This window comes from Taeniopygia guttata, chromosome 1 (genome assembly GCF_048771995.1).
Source record: "Taeniopygia guttata chromosome 1, bTaeGut7.mat, whole genome shotgun sequence".
Lineage (NCBI taxonomy): Eukaryota > Metazoa > Chordata > Aves > Passeriformes > Estrildidae > Taeniopygia > Taeniopygia guttata.
This window is the reverse complement of record NC_133024.1, coordinates 69036071-69060806: the sequence shown is the minus strand read 5'-3', so window position 1 is coordinate 69060806 and position 24736 is coordinate 69036071. Positions and strand designations below refer to the sequence as shown.

Below are 24736 nucleotides of genomic sequence, written 5' to 3'. Positions count from 1 at the left end.
ACCTGAAGACTCATAAAATATAATAAAACATTTCACAAACCAATTACAAATAATTTTATTTCTACATATGGAATAAACTCAAGAAATCCAGCAACAACTTATACTTGTTTTCATCTGAACTAAGCTTCTCTCTACATAGTATAAGTGAAGAAAGAACCCTGGAGTGTTTTAATATGCTCCTGATCCTGAAATTTTATCTAAAAGTCTAGGGAGCCACTGCCACATTTCAATGAGTCTAAATTAACTTTAAATTTATAACTCTAAATTATTTTGTAGAAAGACAACATTAGCTATAACTAAAGGGTTCTTTTCAGGATAATTCAGGCTGGATGGGACTTCATGAGGTCTCTAATCCAACCAAAGCAGGGACAGGTACAAGCTAAAACAAGTCACACAAAGCTTTTTCCAGTCTGGTCCTCAAACTCTGCACACATGGGAGACATTTCCCATCTCAAATTGTGCCTTTTGACAATTGTTCTCCTGTTGTGCACCATGCTGAAGAGCCTGGCTCTATTTCTCCATGACAGGTACTGGCAGGGTGCTGTCAAGGTCCCCCCAAACCACCTCTGCTATGGGGTGAACAAGCCCAAATCCCTCTGCCCTTCCTAACAGTGCAAGCACTCCAGATACTGCCCATCTTGGTGGCCTCTGTTGAAGAAACTCCTGAAGAGCAGGGCTATAATCTCATCCCTCAGTCTGGATTCTGCCCCTCCTTTTCTTCCAGCCATTCAGGATCTGCACAGTGATTATTTCATACCTGCTACTATTGATGATGACATTCTACCAATTTTTTTCCTCATAAATGATTACAGAATAATCACAAACCACACAGATTTGCCTCGTTAACCAGTCAAATTACCGATATGCACTTCTGATATAAAGGATGCCAAATTAAAGTCAAGGAATACAAACCAGATCATCAGGACAATCAGCATGTAGACCAGCAACTCGTAGGTAATTGCCTTCAGCTGTGAAATTATACCGAATATGCTCTGGCAAAACATGTTTGTCAATCTTGTTGGGAATGTGAGTTCCTATCAGAAATTCGTTACATAAATCCAATATTCTGACATTGAGGTCAACTGCCTTTTTACGCTGTAAGAAAAATAAAAGCACAAAATAATATCTTCAAACAGAGTACAAGCAGAACTCAAAGTTTTTAAATCTTAAAGGACTGTTTCAAAAATGAAGCAGAAAATACAACACTTAAGATTATAGCTACAAAATCAACAAAGTCATAATGCAGGGCAAGTCAATGAGATCAGATGCCCATAAAGCATTGAAATTTCAAAGAAAATGCCCACATTTCTGTAGCAAGAAAATGTACAGTGGCGTTCAAGTAAAAATTACATAAGCTTTTTCCAACTTGTAACTGATTGCTATGTAAAACAATGAATGAAAAAAAAGAAGCATCTTTTAGAGAATACCCTAGAACAGATACAGAATAAAATGATTATATTGTGCTGTTTCCTGCAGACTGTTAACTATTTACAGTATTTCAATCCTTCTCTTAGGAGTTTGTGATTTAGAGCTTTATCATCGCAGTATTTCATACACTTAATCATGCAAGATGTGCTTCAGTGAACTTGCTCACATTAGTAGAGTATGGTCTCTTATTGTCTGTGGGTCCACAGCTCAAAAGAAAAAAGGCTGAGGGTACAGATAAAACATAACTTTAAAGTGTAAAGAATGATATAACATGATCTCTGTCCTCCCATTCTCCCCCTTTCTCCTGAAAATATCTATTTGAGTTTTATTTTAAAAAGCAGGAAGTCTTTGTAGCAGACATAAACTTCAACTTACAACAGGGAAGGGTTTCTAAAATCTTAAATGAGAATCAAAAAGAAACACTGAACAGCAAGCAAGAAACGTGGGATAGGAAGGGGAAGAAGAGGAAAACATGCAAAAATAAGTGAAATCGTAACTGAAAGGAGATGAAGCACCATAGAGCCAATAGTCAAATCAGACATAAACCCCAGAGCTGAAGTTCCAGGGCTGTTCTTTGGACAAAGTAATTGTAAAAATATATTCTAGAACCATTTTCTAGGTCACAAAACACCATCAAAACCATGATCTTCAGAAAAAATCTATAGCATCAATCTGGTAGAAGAGCTTTTGTACACATCTTTTTGGAGGGGATGACTCAGATAAACAAGGAATTAACTTCATACAGTGACATAAACTATGGACAAAGCATCCATACCACAAAGTATGATGTAAGCTGCTAGGTTTGAAAAATCCATCACTAACTACTGCAAAAGTACATAAAAACTCCAAGACAGGCAATCAGACCATGCCCAGATACTCAATTTTGAACAAGATTTACAACTTCTGGTTATGTGAGCACCCCAGGAGTGCCTGGACACGCACCTGAACCCTTCTAACACACTCCACTTGATTAACATGTCATCAAAGTGCACGGAGTGCTGCTTTTTGCTCTCTGTAAGTATGTTGTTCTGACTGCTGAGTAGCTATTTTAAATATCTGATGCAGCCACCAAAGAATGAAAATAGGATCCCAGGACTTGCTTATAACTCCTCAGAGCAGAAAGGAATTATGAGGTCCAAACTAGGAAGAACAAACAACTATCTAAAAACTACCTTTAGAAGTGATTTAAAATAGACAAAATTAATCACTTCTAAGGCAACAAAATTCCACAGAGGACAAACTGACCCAGAATCACGTGATTTCACGTCCCACATGTTTTATTATCTGGTCTTTTGTAGACAGACAAATTTCTGTTCATACATTGTAGCCAGAAATTACCTTTTCTTCATCCAAATGAATGCCACTGATCTCAAAATCAAACATAAAAAGTTCTGCCACTCGCCTAAAAATACAGTAAATCCCTGTTAAAACAGCTTCATTTGATAGTAAGCAGCATTTCTTAACAGATCTTGCCTTTAGAAGTTATGTTCCATGTCTTTCACAGAGATTAACATCACAGTTATATCAATGTTTTTATTAGGGACAAATATTTCCTATGTTTTAGGTCCTTAACAATTTACTCAGTGAGAAACAATTTGTCCTTTGTTCTTAGTTTAGTCATCTGCTTTGAAAATATCCTTCAAAATAATTTCAGTGCCTTAATCTAGATGTTCAAACAATTTGTGCAAATTACCATTTTAATTCCCTTTCACACTTCATTTTTTCTATCATCAGAAAAATACCTTTCCAAATCTAACATCCTTGATCATGGTAAAAGAAGGAAGAAGGAAATAACTTACACATTAAGCTTGTCTAACCATGTCAGTGAATAAATAATTCAAAACTGTAACTGCATAAACAGCTAACAGAACCTATTACAGCAATCATAAATATACTGCTAATCTGATTTTGAAAAATAGAAATAAACTTCTATAAAGTGAAATCAAGTTATCTAGTCTGTTCCTAATTTTATTCCTAAGAACATTGATATGTACACCAGAGTACAGTATATAATTTTAACCAAAAAAATATTGTTGAAGAAAAATCTTACATTTTTATTTTTTTGGTCTTGAAAATCTCAGTTATTCATCTTAAATATATATTGTGCTCTACAGTCACATTCTCCAAGATTACACAACTACAAACTTCCTAACTCCTGTGCAGGTAATTTGGTAGTGACTAATAAATTAATAATGGAGATGTGGTTTGTTTTCCAAAAATTGCATTTATTTATTTAAGAAAACACAAAATATAAGTACAGTAAGGAATAATATATACCATCTAAGAATCTAAATCTACAAGATTCTATTATAATCTATAAAGATCTATAAGCATTAATAAGTACCTGGTTTCTGGATCTAAGGAACTCATTACAGTTTCATCAGCTAGCAGACGTCTCAGACTCTGGCACAGTTCAACATCTGTATTTAATCTGAAAAGATACAGGGTAAAATAACCATGCATTAACAACAGACTAATATTTCAGTTTCTTAGTATTACTCATTCAAAGGCAGCATTTAGTGGAAACAGCAGTAAAAGTCAAGGTCTGTATTTTCAAAGTGCTTTCTGGTTCACAATCACAGTTAAAAGTAGAAAATTTCTATACACAGCATGTGTGGACAAAGCAGCATGGAAACAGGTCTTGTGCATCTGACAAATACTTTTGGGCAGTATTTTGTGGCAATATGAGCAAATCTAACACTGACTGCTTATTTTTTTATGAACAAAGATAATCATGGTGAGAACATAAAGGTGGGAGAACAGTTTTCTAATCCTTACTTTGAAAGGACTTCATTAAAGGAAAACCTGTGCTCAAGTTTGCCATCAGATAAATGCTGGTGACTGCCACTGGGCTAGACTAAGATCTTATCATCCCCAGAACATTTCCATACACCAAGCACTGTCCCCACACAGATAACACTGTGTCCATCGGATTTGCTGGCATGTTATCCTGCATTCCCAGGTGGGATACGGTGGGCAAGGAAACACATGCACACAACAGTTTATGAGCCTCTCAAGATAATATATGAGCAATTTCCTCTTGCTACTAATTTTGTACCTGAAGTGGTGTTCAGCTAATAAAGTCATATTGTTATATATGGTATGCTTAATCAAAGTCCTGAGAAATCCACTTTCAAGCATTTTGTACATAAACTTTACAATCACTAGAGAGTTGTCACAAGTCCTAGAAAAATGTCACTTGAGCTTTTGATGGGCTTTAGTGACCTGGCGTCATAAACTGCAACTGAAACAGAGAAAACTTTCATGAGATACTGTAACAACACTAAACCCTTAAATATCTGTAACAGAAGACTGACACTTTGTTCCCATGCACAAATATTTTTTGTTGATTGCTGTTTTCATAGATGATCATACAGTAATTTTTAAAACTGCATATGGAAACAGGAAAAAAAAAAGAGAAAAAAAGAAGAAAACATACTTCTCTACCATAGTACCAATGTTCCTGCAAGCTTCTTCAGCAGCCTCTCTGAATGCAAAGTCAGGGTGGGCAACTTTTACAAAATCAGCCTGATACAGTGGAAGAAGAAAATAGTGAGGCAAAAAAACAAATAAAAAAACCTCTCAGCTTATAAATAAATTGCATTCAAGCAGTTCCATTTATATTAACATTTATTTCTAAAGTTCTATGCAACCATTTTGTAGAATTTGCCTTTTTTTTGTCTAAAATATAAAGCTGACTGTAAAACTTTGCTGACAATTATTAAACTGCCCAGTGCCTTGTGTTCTTCCAAAAAAAGTTATTAATTCACACCCTTCTTAAAACATTTTAAGCAGTGTGTATCTTAGAGTCCTTATAAATACAGACCTACTCCAACATATCTGAATGTTATTAAAAAAGATTTTTAAAACTAAATTTTCTAGTTAAGAAGAAAGCATATTTCCTAATAGGAAGAAACACTTATTTTTTTGTAAATCTCCAAATCCTTCAGGGGGTTTATAAGGCTAGAAGTATGCTAGAAGGGGCTGGGGAGCTAGGGGCTTCCACAACTGCTGACATGAATTCAGGGTGGTTTCAGCATTGAAATGATAAGACTTAAAATATCAGGAATATATTTAAATTCTAGGACTATGCTGAAGATATTAAGCATGATTTTTCAGGAAGTACATGCAACAAGCAGCATAAAATATTATTGCATTTTGATTGAAAAGGCAGCCTTAGAAATATTACACACTGAAGATTTTTACTTCTTAGAATTCCTTTTTAAAACCCTGTATAATACTGACAGAAAAGGTGCTGAATAACAGATATCAAAATTTCTAACAACAGATAACAATCACCAAATAACTTCCAGACAGTTCTGTAAACTGTGCATCTACGAACATAAAAAACCTGAATATAGTACAAAGGAGATAATTTTAGCTCAGCAAACTTATACAAAACTATGGTAATTGAATTCTGACATTAATGTTTTACTTAGCTATTGATTGATTAAGCAGAATTAGGCACAGTCTATGCAAAACATAAGAACTAATGACACATCTTTTAAGTACTTTCAGAAGAAAAAAATGCCTGGCACAAAAGATGTCTTAAATCTACAAAAGAATAAGAAACAAGATTGGAGAAAACACACTGAGACATTCAAATGTGAAAATCCAAGTGACCTCAAAAAACTTAGTGACCTATTCACTAAGAACGGATTTCAGTATGAAGGTTTGATCTGCTTCCTCCAACCAAAGAATGATGCTTTGATAAAAGATATACTTTGGGCAAACTTCCAGAGAGCAATATGAAATGCTCTAATAAACTTAAAGTTTTGTGATGCAGAATATCAGACCAAGCACTCTAAATCTGTGGATGACAAAAAGTGCAATCTAAAAAATTGCTGTCGTTTTCTTGTGTTAATAAAAAAGATACTGCTGCCTTTACTCTGGAAGTTCTTTATGGACATCCACCTAAAAATGATCATAACTCAAAATATGTGCATTGCCACTCCAACTTTTAACTCTGAAATCAAAACCCTCTTTTCCACAATATAAGTGGTGCTGGAGAGCTTATGTATTAATATTGCAGCAGAAGCACCAGTATAATTTCACTGTTGTTTTTTCTTGTTGTGGCTTCTATATTACTTTTGCATCTGTCTTAAAAATATCTGGACAGTTTGACAGGATTTGTACTTTGCTATCATTTGGTAAAAGCCTTTGTAATTCACTTTCAATTTATTTAATTTTCTGTCTTAACACAAAACTTCATGGAGCTGATCTGCTATTTCTACATTGCTATTACTGCACTGCAGAAAATCATAAAATGGAACATAGTGTAAGCTCAGACAGTTTAAAAGAATTTGTGTAAAAATAAAAAGAAGTAACATACCAAGTCTGCCACTCTGCACAGGCTATCTGAAAGCTGATCAAAGATCATTACAGTCTCAGGCCCAGGTGGTGTTGAACACGCCTTCTGGACAAGCTGTTCTGATTCTTGCAATGCTTTGTCCTGTGCTTCTTGAAATCCTTCTGGACAGTTCAGTTCTGGAACACCAAACAGACCCTGCAGTGCAAAACACAATGAAAACATATCACTATTGCCCTCCTTGATTTCTGCACCTTTGTTTCAAGACTGAATTATCACTACAGAATTTTACCCAAATGACCCCAGCTAGTACACTGTAACACTTCACTGGACAGCAGCACCAGATATCAAGAAATTGCAGGCAACAGGACAGTTGTTTCAGGCTTACTAAATGAACCCCCAGTACTGGAAGCAGACCTCAAAGGAATAATCAACAGCAACTGAAAATGCTTGTGGAGTCCTGATGTTCCTATCAAGTCTGGCCCTGTCCAACAAGACAATGGTAAACACACTTATTTGTGCCAGGTAAATGTAGATGGCACTTACATTCTGCATTTGTGGAAGAGACCTAGAGAGGTTCTACCACTGATGAAACAAAATTACTAATGCTAGCAGATAGAGAAGTTCCACAGTACAGACTTACAACAGAAAAATTATTTCAAAGAATCACAAAATCCCCTGAGTTGGAAGTAATGCCTAAAGATTTTTGGGTTTTATTTATTCTTCATGTATTTGTAGCTTTGTAGACTGTTACCACATAGTTATAACTTCTAGTACTTTCCCAGATCTCTTTCTCATAGTTAACAAACTCCTACTGACGCATTCTTGAAATTCTGTTTAGTCTTGCCTGCTAGTTTAGCAAGGACACTTTATTTTGCACCATGTATCATAAACATAATAAAATGCAGAGTTAGAAGATCAGGAGAGCTCAGGGGGGAGCTCCAATGGGGCTGAACCCAGAGGGGAAATTATCTAAACCAGCTGCTCTTCTAATTGGACAATATTTGATAGGTATACTAATCAACTAACCTTATAAAAATGTAGAACTACAGTATCACATGTACATATCACCAGTTGTGCAACTTGAAGGCTTTGAATTAAAGATTTGATTTTACATTATCATATTAACACTGTTTGGAAAAACTTCGTGTTTTATTCCACATGAAGAAAGGACCCATAAGGATCACCGAATTCCAATTCCTGGCCCTGCACAGCACCCTCCCCAAGTCACACTGTGTGTCTGACAGCACTGTCCAAACACTTCTTGAGCTCTGTCAGGCTGGTGCTGTGACCACTTCCCTGGGGAGCCTGTTCCAGTGCCCAACCACCCCCTGGGTGAAAACCCTTATCCTAGTAATTCCTTAATTTCATTTAAGTTAAAAGCAACATCTCTTCAAGCAATACACTCCCTTTGCAACTGCCCAACTACAACGTGAGCATCTCCTCACTCCCTGACTACAGCATCAAACAGTGAAAGGTATGTGATTTCACACAAAATCTATCCCTTCCAAATTCAACCTCAGTACCTAAAAACCACAATCTGCATTTTCAAATTTGCAGTCTAGTCAGTTTATAATCTACTTTCTGCAAACTCTTTGTATTATTGTAGTCAGCTGCAGGTTTGCAGCTTGCTAATATGTATTCAAATAAAAAGCTACAAATTGATAGCTCTTCTGTACAAGTCTATATTCTGTAAGTCTTCAAGTACACATCTGGAACATTTTGGTTTGCTTTGTCCTATTTTCTTTCTGTCACTGTTGCTAAAACGACCTTCTCTTTTGGTAACAAAAGAAAACCTTTCCTCACACTTCCCATGTTTCAATTTGGGAAGAGGAACAGGACTGAAGTGAACACTGAGAAAGGTACTTTTATATTTTTACACATGTGCACACAAACATAAATATACTTGTACCACAGCACTCTTGAATAATGTTTGCTGTGTAAGACACTCGAGACTGCCCTTTCACTCAGATCCTCAGCCAGAGGATGCACTGTCCTGCAATATCCCTGGGAGCTCCAGGTCTTTCTGCTGTCCTACATCACCACCCATCCTCCCAAGCAAGCTCTTCCTGCACATGTAGTGCTCCGTGACCAGGATGTATCTCCTCTTAGAGATAAATTAGCTGCAGAACTCCTCTTACATATGATATGAAGTTTAGCATAAAAAATTAAAAATCCCCAAAAAATGAAGCCTGGTGCAGTTTTCTCTGTTCTTTAATGTCATTGGATGCATGGCTGAAACATTTCTGTCTTCACATGGTCTCAGCATTTACATCCTACCTGGCACAGCCTCTTAGTGAGCCTGAAATAAGCACCTCTATTCCGAAAGAAGAGTGGGCCAAGTGAATGACCTGGAACACATTCCCTAGACCAGCCAAATGGAATTTCCTGAAGCAAGGATTATTTCCTGAAGCAAAACTCACACCAGTGTGCTCGCAGAGGCATGAGAACCTGAAGAAAGGTTTCCCAAACAAGTGCCAGATTATAAACAGAGGTCAGATTTGTCCTCTCTAAAACCCAAAGTTCAACAGCTCCACCAGGCTGGGCACTATGGCAGGAATAGCTGAGTCAGCAGACAAACACCTGGATTTTACAGCTGCACCTATTCTGTATGCACTGTGCTACCTTACCCTCTCCCGGAGCCTGTTGATCCCCCGGACACACATCAACGAACATCCCTGACTCATCCTAAAAAGACACGCCTCAAAAAACCCAACAGTGATCAAATCAGCAAAGAAATCTTCTTTTTGCCACAGGCACCACACCAAGTATACCGCCCAGGCAGGCGGATGTGCGCTGCGCGGGCGCTGCGGAAGCACCGTGCGAGGCAGGGGCACGGCAGTGACACATGAACGGCACGGCCGGGGAGGGCGGAGGGCTGCCAGGAGAGATGGAATTTATGGACCTGTGCGCACCACTGAGGTGCAAAGCGTTCCCACGCACAAGGCCATCACTGTCAAACGCTTCTGTGTCCAAAAGCCACAATGCTTGGGTTTGCTAGAACCAGTATAAACTCTTATTAAAAAAAAGAAATTACCCACAAGAGAAAAACTGCCCCCAAAAAAATCCCTTACAACAGTTCAGACAAGCAGAACAAAGCATGACGCTGGCAGCGACCAGGGCTCCTGCCGCAGCAGGCCCGGCCCTCCCCTCCCGCCGCTCACCGTGTCCCTGCCCGCCGCACCGCCGCGCAGCGGCTGCTGCTGCTGCTGCCTCGCATCGAACGCGGTGCCCACGGGGCACCAGCTGGTGCTGACGGCCCGGCCGCCCTGCCCCGCCGCCCGGCCCCGCAGCGCCCGGCCCAGCGCCGCGGGCAGCGCCCGCCGGCAGCCGCCCAGCATGGCGGAGCTCAGCGCGGCCCGGCGGAGCGGGCCCGGCACGGCCGCGGCCTCCGCACGCCCCGCTCGGCCGCGACCTCCGCGCGTCCGCGCCGAGGGGAGGAGCGGCGGCAGCAGGCGGGGCGAGGCGGAGCGAGGCGGAGCTCCGGGCTCCCGCTGCCCCTCAGCCTGCCGGCGCCTGTGGCCGGTTCTCAGCGCTCCCCGGTGTGCCCTGCTCCCCGCTAGGCGCCTCTGCTACGGGCTCTCAGCACTCCCCGGTGTGCCCCGCTTCCCGCCTCACCAGCGCCTGACTCCCCGCACCGGGGCTCTGCCGGCTGGTACCCGTTCTACACGTTTTCCAGTTAAACTTAAGGCCCTTTTAAAATGGTTTTTCGATCTGGGTGTTTCTGTGATACAAACTTGCGGCGTGTGGCTTACGGGAAGAAACTTCGTCTTGCTGAAAAAGTCACATAGCCCTTTCCTCCGCCTGAGTGCCCTTGTATCCCCCTCGCTGTCATTTGAGAAGTGCAGCTGTTCCTCCTGAATTAACCCACCGTGCCCTTTCCATGGGGCTCTGTGATCCCCACTCGGGGTTTGACTACTGTGGGAACATGCCCACATTCCCCTGGTACCCTGCGGTGCTGATGGGAACCAGGCCGTAAGCTCCTAACACTGCATTTGCACTGAATTTCATGATGCTGACCCATCTCCCTCGGCACCTCTATTCTCTTCTAAGAGAAGTGAATGAGACTTCCCAATACTTTTTAAAATATCTTTGAGTTTTAGAAGAAAAGGAGGGAGGGAGGGAGGGAGGGAGGGGGGAGAAGAAAGAAAATTTGGGAGAAAAAAATGAGGGAATTTTTATATATATTTTATGTCCTGTTCTATGGTGTAGGAGGTAACTCTTGATCAGTTCTCTGGCATGGCTGCTTCAGTGTTAATTAAATACTATCTTTAATCTGGGAGACTTTGTTTTGCACCAACTAATTATGAAGTATAGCAACTTTATGCTGTATTTTTGCACTGGTCTTGAATACCTGTCCATGTCAGAGAATACACATGGCACTTCCTATCTCTCCATTTTGCTCAATTTCAGACCTGTGACTACACAGAGAGCAAAGAACCATATTTTAAAACTGTAAATGAAACAATGAAACTTGCTTGCACCACACAGCAAGTAGCTTCTGTAGAGATATCAAACTACACTAATTTCAAGTTTAAAAATAATTTTCAAGGGGCTGGATGCAATGTAACCAAGTTTCAAGTCCATCTACACATGCCACGTTATATACACAAGATATAAACTGGTTTGGAAGTAATTGTTGCTTCTTGTTTGTACAAGATATCCCACACGACATAATTCCAGAACTTTTGTCTTTTATTTCATCCCACTTTTCTTTAAAATTTGTTCTTGAGAACTGGGGTACACAACCCTGTGAATGCCTACAGTAACTCACCAAACCACCAATGTCCTAAGCCCAGCACTGTAGATTCTGAAGATTTGTCCTCTCTTGCAGAAGCTGTTCCTGAAACCAAGCATTTTCTGTTGAATCCAGCAGAACTTGCCCAGCAGATAACAGCTTTCTCAGGGAGGGCTGAGTGGCACAGGCATGCAGGGCTCAGGGATAACGCGGAGCTACGGCGTGGGCAGCAGCAGTGGCTCCAGCGGGTCAGCGGTGCTGAACAGGAGGAACCCAGAGAAGGTGGTATCGTCATCGCCATCTGCAAACAGCCCATTGAAAGACTCTCCTTGGTGGGCCTGCAGCCACACCTCGTCTCCTCCCTGCAGCTCGAGGATTGTGGCTCCTGAAGCCTGGTCCTCTCCGCTCTGGTACCTGTCCACCGTGTGCAGCATCTTGATGCCGTTCTTAACGAGAGCTACTCGCACATTCCTTGAGTAGACGGTGATGTGGTAGGTGAAATAGTAAACACCGGGGTGTTTGCAGGTGAACTTGCCAGTAGCTGAGTTGAAGTCATTCAGACTGTTATACAGCACCTTGTCAAACTTGATTGGGCGATTTGGAGCGGGAAACTTGGTGTTGGCTGTAAGGCCAACACTGAAAGCACTCCTTGGTAGGACTCCTGGGGCACCTATATTCCCCTTGTCTCCTCTGTCTCCTTTCAAGCCTCTTTCCCCCTGAACTCCTGGATTACCCTGTGGCCCTATACCTCCAGTATTACCTTTAGGACCTGGATGACCAATTGGGCCAATCGGCCCTGGGAAACCAACTCTTCCAGGGTGGCCAATTTCACCCTTTGTCCCTTTTGGACCTATAGGTCCAATGTCTCCTTTTAACCCTTTTTGTCCTTGCAGTCCTAGCTCTCCCTTCTGACCTTTGTAACCCACTGATCCTATAAATCCTTTTGGTCCCAGTTTCCCAGGTGGTCCTCTTTCTCCTTTATCTCCTTTGTTCCCCTTCTCTTCAACAGTCCCATTGGTTCCTAAAGGGAAAAAACAAAAACAAAAACAAAACCAAATAATAATAAAAAGAAAAAAAACCAACTCCACAACTTGCTTGTGATCCTCCACTGGAAGGCACAAATTGAGGTTCATCTTGAGGAGATACATGTGCGGGTGCGCATCTCCACTCTGCTCACTGTACAGAGAGTTTCTCATACATTTAAGTGCAGACTAAGCATAATGTCTGAAGAGCCTGTTATTTTGTTAGAAAACAGGTGCTCTGGCTGGCAGCAGCAAGAATAAGCTCAAAGAAAGGAAGGTTTTCTATGGATTGATGATAACACTGACAGCTCACATCATGTCATACAAAAGCAACATCTGTCCACACTTTTCTACAGCCTTTGGTGTACAGAATAGATGAGAGGGTTCACAATTTAATCAGAGGAAGAGGAAGGAGGTTTTTTTACAACACTCTGAACTTGAACTCTCACATGTTTCTATAATTTCTTTGTATAATTTCTACTTTTGTTGGGTTACATAGGTTGCTACTGCAGCACAACTAAAGGTGTGTTGTCCTGGTTACTTGCCACCCTTTGCTTTATTTATCCTTAATCCATCACTGATCAGAAGATCAAAGCCTTCAAAACTGCTCTGGTTGCTGCACAAGGTTTTGAAGGTGAAGATCTCATTATGTGAAAGGCACTTTTGCAGTTGATAGACAAAAGACACCATAAAGAACATGGTTCAATTCATCAAGAAAAGAAGCCGATCAATTCTGCTCAACAGCCTTTGGCTTCTCATGTGAAGAATAATGCTGTTTGTACAGTTTGTTGTTCTCAATTTAGAAACGAGAGAATTTAATATAAATGAGATTGTATGATGAGTTCACAAACACAAGGGCAGCAGTTCATAGACAAATATTAAATTTAAGCACTTCTCTGACCTCGTTCACCTTTCTCTCCATTGACACCATCTTTTCCTGGACTTCCAGGAATTCCTGGTTCACCTAGTACAGAAATAAAAACACAGATATTAATTAAACAAATTACCAGAAAATTTGGGAAGAGTCCATCTTTACTCCTTCCTTCTCAAGCCTGGCCAAACAGTAATGTAAAGCATACCCTTATTCCTGACTTCTAGTGTCTACCACTGCTGGTAGTTTTATCTTACTGCAAGATTGACAAAGAGCAGAGAAGCTGCTTGATGATGGTGCTTTTTGGGTGCAGAAGGAATCCTTGGCATAAAGAGGTGAGTTATTGAGATATGTACAGTTGTTATAACCTGGCGAGGATTGCCAGTGTGAATATGTCTTCTCTTGTTGCCTCCATCCATGGAAATTCAGCAAGAAGCATTGCTGGGGCAGGAAGCCTAGCACTTAAACAGGGATATAGTTTAGTGGTGGGCCTGGTGGTGCTGGGTTAATGATTGGACTAGATAATCTTAGAGGCCTTTTCCAGCTGTAATGATTCTGTGATTCTAAGAATGGTAAACTTCCACCTCAAGAAGAGCCGTGCAGGAGTTTTACCAATGGTAATGGATCATTACAGTGGAATAATATTGCCTATAAAGCTGAGGAAGTCATTCACACTCTTGGTCCCTGTACCTAGCATGACATGGACTTTCCACTGCTCTACAGAGAGCAATTATATAAGTGATTTTTGTAGTACAGAGGTAGTACAGATGCCCAAGAGGTCTGTGATCAAATAACTGGATAAATCCCGAGTGTAGCAACTGAATAAAAACAGAGTTGGCAGTTTGGTTGTAATCATACTCCAAGAGTAGCTCTCCAGTCATATGGACCAGAGAATAGTTCTTTATATGAGTATTATATGTCCACATGCCTGCAGATTTATCACCTTGATATTCCAGCATGGATACAAGGGCCATCATTAACCTAAGGGTTAAGGTACTATGGGGGTGATTAGCTTTAGGATGCTGAGATTATCTCTGGCTTTAATATCTCACACGAATCTCTATTATAGCCTGCTGGAACAGAAATAAATCCTATATTCTTGTTCAATAGTCTCCATTTCTGAACTTATTCCAGTGGCTCTTGAGCTACAGCAAGTAGGCACACTCAGAATCAAGTCCTACAAATGTATAATTTTGGTAAGAAAGAGAAATCTTACCACTGCATACTTCCTAGTACACCAAACAAGGTATCAGTTGTTGCTTTTTTTTTAGTAGACTTGAAGCTCCTTGTAGAAATATAGTTTCTATCTTAAAGGAGTAGGAGTAGGTTTGCAGGCTTTAAAATTTTCAAATAGGCTTGAAAATACTCCCATGATAAAAGGTAAATAATTTTTTTCTTTAGTTTTTATCCCATGAACCTGACATCTCCATAGTATTTGCTGCCTTGCTTTCATTAAGCCTTTCTTTGTATTTCCTTCTTCAAACAGGTAAATGACAAATGTCTGAAATGGTTTATGAAGGCTAGGCAGAACAATCCCATTCATGCAGACTAACTACAGAGAAATTAGGGAGTGAATGGCCCTGCTGTCAATATATTAAATCATTCATTCTGAACATAGTACCTGTATCTCCCTTGTCTCCTTTTGACCCATCACGTCCGTCACGGCCAGGAATGCCATTGTGCCCAGGAGTGCCAGGGATGCCAGGATACCCTTGCGTGCAGACATCCTCGTTCTGTGTTTCTGCTGTGCTGACTACAATAGCCAGCAGTACAATCCAGCTTTTCATTCTTTAGATAGGTTATATGACTTTGGCTGAAATATTTAAGAAGAAAAAGTACATCTGCCTATGTCTACCTTAGAAAGGAATGCAGGGTGGTACAGGGAGGAAAATAAGGAAATGGGTTTTCACCATGTCTATTCTTATGTTTTATTTATAAATCTCTCTATAGCATTAATTACAGTGCCGGAGACTACTGAGTGGTAATTTAAATAATTATTTAATGGACATATCAGTTCTGGCATCATTCTACTTTTGAAATATTAGCTTTACACAATTCTACCTCCTCCACATTTCTCCCTGCACCTATTTGTAACTGCATAGTTGTACCTTTCATCTCCCAGGAGATGGTGTCATGGGAGATGAGCTAAGGAAATTCAACTCCCTCATTCAGCACAAAGCAATCACTTTTTAATTTTTTTTTAATTGCTATTCACTCAAATTAGTCCTCTACTAGGTTAATAAATTGAATGACCTCAGAGGAGGGGTTAGAGCTGGAGCAGAGTGAGATGAGGGCAAAGGTGTGAGGGATCAAGATAATTTTTTTGGCAAAAACAAGTGTTTAGTTGGGTGGTCCCAATTCATGTAACTTTGCTACTGAAAGTCCATCTTATATTTATCTTTTCACTACAGAGTCCCTCCTATATAATGTCTTTTAATATAGGCCCATTGAAATACATTGACTTAATCCTGGACACAGCTGGTTTAATTCAGCGTAAGCGCAATTGATGAGAAGAGATTAGACTGAAGAATAAAAAGCAAATAACAACAAAATTAATACCTGTTTTATTTGGAATTAATGTCCATAAATGTCTAATGCACAGAAGCTTCAACTATATAGATTAAGTACTCAAACAGGTAAAAGTGATTGTTAGTATAAGTAAATTTTACACAATTGGCTTTGGAATTGGTTCTTTTATTAATAAGGAGTATAATCACTACTTCTTTTGCAATATTAACTAGCATTAACTAAAAAATTATGTCTTCTCTTTAATACTTTCACCACAATTTCTCACTCTCATGAAACAATGCACACAAGTATGAGAGACACCAGTATGTCCTCAATAAGAATAATTACATCCTTAATCTAATTTATAGAGTAAGACTTTAGCTTTGGGACATGTTCCTTAATCTTTTTATTCTATGTTCAGAAAAGTCCTCCATTTTGAAACCATTATTATAAATTATTTATGGGGTCTTTGCCAATGGATTTACTCAGAGATGTTTGATCACCAACCCGAAAAATCCCACTTTGCTGCAGCTGGTTGGCACTAAAGAGAGGTGAAAATAGATAAGAAATTTGCTCCTTCTGAGGTATATAAATATTTACAGCCTTAGTCAAAGGACTCCATAAGAGTGCAAAAGGAAGAAGTGCTCTGAATGACACTGTTAGGTAATGATGCATCCCATGGAGAAGTCTGACAGTCTGTGTCCACTTACAGAAAACCCCATTCCCAGCTGTCTAGGGAAGCATTTCCTGCCTAAAGAGTAGACAGTGTTGTTGGCTCCCATACATGCACTCCTCTCCACAACCTGACATCAACATCATCATCATGTATATAGGACCTTTGTACTTACCTTGTTCACCTGGTAATTGCAGTGTTCTTGGGCATCTTTAAACTGAGTGTAGAAACTTAGGTAAAGGAATGCACACTCCAATATGTGCCTTGAGGACAAGCACTTGTTTGGTCACTAAACTCTCAAAGGTCAGTGAAGTCACTAAATTCTCAAAGGTCAGTGATTTAATTTTGAGAGCTGTTCAATAATTAAAACAGAGGTTTAAAGTGGAATCTTTCTATTTATTCCAATATTAAGCTGAAGTGCTCTGTACTTTGGCTTTTACCACTGTTACATAAAAGGAAATCGTTTTAAGGCTTTGATTTCCCTATTCCTTTGTACAAATACATCACACAAATGTTAGCCTCTGACAGCTTGGATGATTTGTAGGATAGAAGGCATGTCTGACGTCACTATTGTACTGCTAAAATATGTAATGAAGGCAATTTCTGAATCAGGTAATTTATAATGGATTTAGGGACAAAGACTAAAGAAATTAAAACAAAAAATGCTGAGAATGTGGCATTACAATTATTAGGTGATTATGGAAAATAAGGAACAAGGTTAAATTAAAAATAGAATAAATAAATATAATTACAAAGTTTTTAATGTGTAATTAGCAGGCTCCATATCTAGCTATTCAAGCAACAGTAAAAGCTATTGGGCTACTAAATTATGTATTAGTGGTAACTAATTTGAAAAAAGCCATAACTCAATTTTTAACTGTGTCTTCTTGAAACTACTGGAACTGCTGTTGTCTAAGGACTAGTGGAAGTCAACTGAGCTTATCATCAACTCCCTAAATGCTGATCAACAGTGAAGGATAAAACCAAAAGTAACGAGAGTTAATGTGTTAGAGGAAGTGGCCTTAATTCACCCTTCTTGTTTCAAGCGACTGCAAAAAGTGTCTGAGGGTGTCACCACACTGCAAAGATGTGACACGTGTGCTCTGCACACATCAAAGAACTTTCCCTCGGCACAGCAGAGAAACGAAGTTTTCTGTACGATCTGCACCACCACCCTGTGGCGACACCAAAACATTGCAAGAGTCGAACTGGCCCGCCTTGAACCTGGGACATCGTGTCCACCGCGCTCTGGGGAAAAAGAGGGACCATGGGCAGCAATTCGCTGCTCTGCCTGAATGAACTTCTGTAGCCAAATTAATCTTGCTGCTATGAACAATCCTTTAATCTTTACCCATTAAGCACCATCTGAAATTTTCTAAGCCTGTTTAGCCTCAGCCTCCTTTCTCACTTAAAAGTTTGAGTAATTAATAAACAGCCCATCCGGACAGTTAGGAATAACGTCGTTCATTAGTTACTTATACCTTGATGGACTCTGCAGTTAGTCGGGTTTGATGCATTTTTAACAGACAACCAAGAAAACTGCTCTAGAAATAGCCTTAAAGATAAATGTTTCCCTCAGCTGCTTTTTAGTGCCTTGTCTCATCACAGAATAATGATTTGAAAATAATTACATGGGAAGAGTTCATAATTTGCTCTTAAAAAACATTGCATCTGAAAAGCAGGAGATGCAGAGGTTTTTAGATTGACTGCTGTGCTAATTACCTTTGTTAGGAGATTAATATGACAGAACGACCATGATGGTTAATTAGATATACCTGACCTTATTAGCAGAGCAGTTTCTAGACACTTTTCCAGTATGTCAGTATCTCTAAAGTCTGGAAGAGGCCATGTTGTACCTGGGGCTCATTCCTTCCTCTTAAGCAGTTTCAGCTTTCCTGAAAAAAAATTCCTGGGAGAAACAGTTGATAAATCCTACATCACCTTGTGTTTGGAGAGAAACTCAGCCCTTGAAGAGCAGTGGTACTCCTTCCTCTCAGATCTGTGCTTCTGAACTTCACTGACGTGACTCCAGTGATGCAGATGGACACCTTCCAACCCCTGCTTGTCTGCAGAGTGGTTTGGCTGCCATTGCAGGTGTCTCACTCTGAATGCTTAGAACATTAAATTGACTCAAATAAATGTTGTCCAGGTGTCAATCACATATACACACTCCCCAAGATGCTCAGCAGAAATGTACTGGTGTAACGATGTAATGTAAACAGAGGGAAGGTGTGATGGATGCAGGTCACTTGTCTGATGCAACCTGCTGTAGGTGCCAGCAGAGACATTTGGGGATGCCACATGGAGTCTACAAAGGAGGTGTAGGTGTAAACACAGGTACACACACACATCCACCCACACACCCACCCACACACCCATCCCCCTGTTTTTTAAAAACAGAGCCTAAATATCTAATAGTGGCAGTAGGTGAGTTCTCAGCCCCAAGCACTGGACAAGTTCTGATTGCAGTGATTTAAGATAAACAGAGACTTACGATTAACAAGAAAAGTGTTGTGCTGACAGTTTATACAGTTTAGTCATATTCTTACAATTACATATCCTCTAGATAGAGTAACTAGATTTTTTAAAGCTTTTAGAAACATATTTATTTGTGTAAGGAGTATTTGTGTGCTTTCCTTACAAGCTATGTGGCGTGCTGTTTTTCACTGCTGAGTTTTTCATTTCTCCTTTGATTCTGGAACATGAAAAGGCCCAAGTCCTTGTCTATGTTACTAAGCACAGATCATTATGCAGCCTTTGGGAAAAAACTAAACAACAACAACCAAAAAAAAAAAAAAAACCTAAGATAAGCAGTGCTATTTCTGTGCAAACTAAAAGCTCCATCTGATATATCAGCTCTCAAATAACTTAAAAGCTGAAAGTACAGAATGATTTACAGGATTTAGCCTGACTGCCCAAGCATGAAATAAAAGGCACAAATGAGCTCACCCTGGCCAGATGAACCACAGGGTCCTTAGAAAGCCTACTGATTGCTACATCCTCCTGCAGTGTTTGCTTAGGGTATGTTTTTATGTCATCCAATCTATCTCACTAAGTGCTCAAACTATGCCTTTCACTTTAATGTTGGAGCACTCAGCACACATCCCAACACAGCAGCAGCTGTCTTGGGAGGCAGAAACTCTCAGCTGTGAGATGAACCAAGAAATAGAAGAGCTTGGATGTTTGAAAGAGGGGTAAAGAATTAGCAAACCAACTACTGTGCCAGCATTTGAACTGGTCAAAACATTTCTGATTAAAAGATTTCAGCAAAATATGTTATTTTGCTAAAGCTGGTGTGTCTCAGCAAAACACAATTTTTGACACAACCTGGACAGGAAGGACACAACACACCTTCCAGATGTGGCCCTCTGCCCTGTCAGAATAATGAGATACAAAAATCTTCCCTGAATCAGAGAAGTTGAATCCCAGCTGTGTTGCTCTATCAAGCAGGCAGGTAAGCCTGTTCACACTTACATGCAGAACATGCCTTTTGGGTGAACCCATTTAAATGGTCTTACTTTCATTCCAAAGAAAATAAAATTAAATTCTCCTTACCTGCACTGCAGTATTTAAGTCACCATCCTCTGTTAGCAGGAGCTTTATTAGCACAGAAGCTGTACCTGCATGTACTGCAAAGGGTAGTGTGTGAACACCCTGCCAGGACAAGGTAAAGCACAGTAACCACAGGCTGAGACAGCAGCAAGTACCAGCTTTGCCTGAACACTGAAGACTTCAATACCAAAACCAGGCTTAGGAGTTGTTAAAATGAACCTGTGCTGGGAAGTACTGAAGCTGTTACTAGGAAAACAAGAGAGGATGGTGTGACTTTTTTCTTTAAAATACTAGAAGAAATATGACAGTTGATACATTTTTGCATCACAAAGGAAATTTTGTAGACAATAAAAAAAAGCACAACAATTTTAAAACTGCACATAAAGTTTTATAAGACACAGATCAAGAACTTCAGCTTTGTATATTATTTAATTCAACCATGTACAATAAAAGAAAAATAATAGGAATGTATGTCTGTACTCATTTCCGGAAAATAGATTCATTTGACAAACAACATTCAAAGAGTAAATAAACCTTGCAATGCAGTTACTCCAGAACAAATGAACATCAAGCTACTGCTGTCCTATACATTGTACTTCAGCCGTCAACAGCCAATTCCTCTGCTCTGCAGCCAGGACACTTCATTTACAACATGTGTAACAGCACACACGGGGTGAGATGCACAAAGCACGGTACAGAAGGTATAATGTTACAAAACACTTACCAAAATAAAATATATATGCAAGTTATCCCTAGTATTTACAACAGAGTTTTAAATTAGAGATTGTTTAGAAGGCATCTGCTACATACAAATGCCACACATGTAGAAAAAAAAGCAGAAAGGCAGTCAGAGAAAGGTACTGTGTTAGTTATGGCTAAAGAACTTTGGCTCCAAAACTGTGATATAATTATTTCCAAAAGCCAACTAAAATGTGGAACATTTGAGAAGTCTGTCTTTGAACTCAGTTCTTACACTGACCACTAAAATTCAATGTGAAATTTAGCATGGCAAGAGCCACTTGTAAAACAATCTTATTATTTTATACATCAAATGCTCTGAGTTGGATGCAATTATGGTTTGGCATTTCCTAACTCAGTGGGAACACATTTGAGGACAATTATATTTTACTGCATCTCATGCAAAAAGTCTGAGGTTATCTGCTCAGCAGGCCATCAGGAAGGCTCCGGCTGGGCTTTATCAAAATGAGGCACAAATGTTCTTCGTAGTTGCCCTAGAATTTTTTATAGTAACTTAAAGCATGCAAGTGGAAAAGAACAGATGCTGCCATCACAGCTTTCTGCTATATATTAAGTTTTGTCACCAGAATCAGGCCAAGAGTTGCTAGAATTCAAACTTCTACATTTTAGTTGCAACTCCTTCACATAGACTCTGAAGTGACGCTTTGACTCCTGAGTAAGTATTTGTCTTAATTGTAGAATAATAAAATTGCATGTTTTCATTTCACTATAATTTGTTTAAAGACTATGGCATAGTATAAATTTGGTCTGTCTTACTATATTCGATCTTAAATCTGTAGCAAGGTCATGTTGCAAAGACAGAGAGAGCATTACAAAACAACCATATCTATATGAAGGGTGCTATATGTAAAACTGTCCTGAGTAATCTGCACCATGAAATATTTTCTTTTTATCTCTTTGAAATTCACTTCTTGAGAAAAAACTTGCTGCATCCAAAACCATATGAAAACATTTTTGTTCATTTTTAGGGCTAAGGCACCAGCACTAATACATGGGAAGAGCCTTCATGGGCACTGACATGTCAGAAATAAGATCCCCAAACCTTTTTTTTCCAGCACCCCACAGAACCGAGTGCTGGAAGGAAGTAGGTTTCAGTGAAGACACATATGTAAGTGTGGATCTCTTAATGTCTTCCGGCCCGCTGGCAAAGTTTCTGGGTGAGCACTACAATCCAACTGCAGCCTTCTTTTGCACTTAGAACAAGTCTTTCAAAATGTGATTACAAAAAACATCATCTTCACTCAAACTGTACATGCATCTCATTGGTTTACAGGCCTGAACGTGGCAAGTACCCACAAAACTGGGTATGTAAGAAATGCAAAAGGCTTACTAATTTGAGGGGAAGGGTGTGCATCCATGCCTGCATTTGGAAGTCTGCTCCTTGTGTTTAAATTGAGCATTTACAATTATCTATTTTAAAAAATCTGAGCAGCAATGGCTGGCTTAAACATCAAGAGAAATATACAAGTAGCTTTTTTCACTGACTTCCCTGTGCATTTTCTTTCAGCTGAATCACTATAAATGTTAGTGTGCACTTATAGTTCTTAACTAGCTTAGGTCATTTCCCATTCCTATGGGAAAGCACAAGCAATGAAATCTACTATGCAGGGCACAATTTGGCTGAGCGTACCAGACTTTGCCTTATTGCTGAGCTATATACACAAGGCATTTGAAATGTACAGTTGTCAAAAAGATGTAATTTAAAATCAAACCACAAACCTGGGCTTTGCAGAAATGGCCACAAAGTTATGAAATCACAAAACCTAGTTACTAGTGGGCTTCACAACACTGATGATAAATAAAAATACGGAGGTAACAATACTAGTAGAAACAAATACATCTATAAATAAGGCTTTTTTACATTGTTGTTTAAATGCCTGGTGTTTAGCCCCTTGTTTGTTTTTCATATATTACAGATCCAAGAGAAAGCTGATTGTGCCCATTGTCAAAGAATACCCTTAGATCTACCCTAATCATCAGGTAATGCCCCTAATCAGCAGCATAGGATAAAGTATTGTAAAGACATTCATAGCAAATCAGTTCTGAAACATATTGAGTCTTCTTTTCCTTCCATATTCCCAGCAGTCTTGTCATCCTTGATGAGAGCAAACAAGCAGAAACTATGAATGTGACAAATATCAGGATCTTCTTTCTTCCTGGTGCCTTTTTAGAAGTTATTCTCCCAGATCAACTTCATGCCACCCACAGAGGAATTGAAGAAATGCAAATCATGGATTGCATATATTGGCCAGAACTGACCGTAATCAAGTCAGGTTCTTCCTCTTCCAATGGGGACTGATGACACCAAGACAAAAATTTGTCTCTGGTCCACACGATTTCTCTGTCCCTTCCAGTAAGGATTTCTCTTTCTTTTTGAAGAAGTTATAGGTCAAAACCCATTGTCAATTGAATGCGTACAAGAAGCATGGATCCAGACCACTTCAATATATTTACATGACAATTTATTCATTTTCTAAGTCCAGCTATATGAATAAAAAGCATGATATCTATGTAACATAGCCAGCCACACAGTCACCATGTACTGCCTTAACTCTGATTTTGTACATTCACATTATCTCTGTGAGAAAATAAAAATGTATTTTTTCACAGAGAAATAAACATATTGGAAATACAAAGAAGAGTCTCCCAGGTGAATAAATGCGTGAAAAAGCAATGTGAAAGCTCTATACTGAAGAGCATACATGCATGCATCTGCTCTGACTGAAATTAATCAATCTGAGATGCCCTGGGTTCCTCTTGCTTCCACCTGTGTGCAATAAATGCACATATCTTTACAATCCATTTCACACTCTGTTCATGTTTCTATAGGACAGAATAAAATTTCCCTGTTCCAATCTGGAATATGGTAAGGCCTTGTGGAATGTTCTCCTGCTGTTTGGCAATGTAATAGAAAAAAGACAGGAAGGATTAAGGTCCACTCAATTCTGCAATAGCTGGTTAATTGCATGGGATATCTCCACCTGATTTTAACGGGTGATCTGTGCTCAGTGCTCCAGAAGGAAGGAGAAAATTCTCTTAAGACTCCTTCCTGATACATCCCTACAGAAAAATTCCTCCCTATCCAAAATTTGGCTGTCAATATAAGGTTAAGAAAAATGAAATGTTACAATGACCTGCATGATTCCATCACTATTTCAACATAACTAAGAAACAGATATCAAATACTGCTGTTTCTGAGTAACAGCAAGTTGTCTTTGTCAGAAGAGACTGCTCTTCATCAGCAACGCTGACACTTGGCAACATGGACTTCAGAGCAGCCCTGACAAACTTCTTTTTTATCAAAGGCTGCATTCCTGGCTCATGGGAACCCAAGGTTCTGCCTCTGAAACAGGAGATATGCTGAGCTCAAGTAAGCTTGACTGTGTCTCCAACGTCCTCCTCTGGAGTGAGTCTCCCTCTGTGCTGATGTCCTTCCAGGTCCTCGGCCCCTCACTTTTTAAAGGGAGTGAGTTTGTTGAAGGTATGCCAGAAGAGGGATGGCTTCCGCTTGGGTTCTGCCAGGGCAAAGACCTGCTGCTGCGGGACGCTGGTAGGCACGGTGATATGTCGCTGGTGAAGGGGATGAAGGGTTTGGTGTGGAGGAGGCATGGGACACCCATTATAGCTCACACCTGCAGAAGAACAGTTGGAGAAAGCACCTGAGTCAGCCAGGGAAATTTATGCACAGAGCCAGGGGTCATGATGAATTTGGCTGTGATCTTGAATGGCAGAACTACTAAGGGTCACCTTTTCTGATGTTTGACTTTTTAATTGCTGCACTGATTTGGCTTAAGACGACAACTGAACCAGTAAAAATAATGTAAGAGAATTACCAAAACCAAGTAGCACTTTCACACAGCTGGACTATATTGCTTGC

The 24736-nt window shown here is 39.7% G+C and overlaps 3 protein-coding genes across 11 annotated transcripts in view; all 3 read right to left on the bottom strand.

The window, feature by feature from the left end:
• Positions 1-10176, bottom strand: part of MIPEP (mitochondrial intermediate peptidase) — a 64934-nt gene extending 54758 nt beyond the window's left edge. Inside the window, exons 1-6 of the mRNA XM_002191604.7 lie at positions 9901-10176; positions 6761-6934; positions 4868-4956; positions 3773-3859; positions 2767-2830; positions 913-1095 (exon numbers count right to left, since the gene is read on the bottom strand). Of these exons, the coding sequence (XP_002191640.5) occupies positions 913-1095; positions 2767-2830; positions 3773-3859; positions 4868-4956; positions 6761-6934; positions 9901-10077 (774 nt within the window). The 5' untranslated portion in view covers positions 10078-10176. The remainder of the gene's footprint in view (positions 1-912; positions 1096-2766; positions 2831-3772; positions 3860-4867; positions 4957-6760; positions 6935-9900) is intronic.
• Positions 10177-11413: 1237 nt separating this feature from the next.
• Positions 11414-16846, bottom strand: LOC100227271 (uncharacterized). The gene is made up of 4 exons (XM_072930710.1): positions 16724-16846; positions 14989-15180; positions 13398-13460; positions 11414-12495 (listed from the first exon to the last, which is right to left on the bottom strand). The coding sequence occupies exons 2-4, from the start codon at positions 15152-15154 to the stop codon at positions 11690-11692; spliced, it is 1035 nt and encodes a 344-aa protein (XP_072786811.1). The 5' UTR covers positions 15155-15180; positions 16724-16846; the 3' UTR covers positions 11414-11689.
• A 3620-nt stretch (positions 16847-20466) lies between these two features.
• Positions 20467-24736, bottom strand: part of SPATA13 (spermatogenesis associated 13) — a 146933-nt gene continuing 142663 nt past the window's right edge. For all 9 annotated transcript variants that reach the window (XM_072930659.1, XM_072930678.1, XM_072930670.1 and 6 more), the window contains one exon: positions 20467-24491. In XM_072930659.1, the coding sequence (XP_072786760.1) occupies positions 24310-24491 (182 nt within the window). In that variant the 3' untranslated portion in view covers positions 20467-24309. The remainder of the gene's footprint in view (positions 24492-24736) is intronic.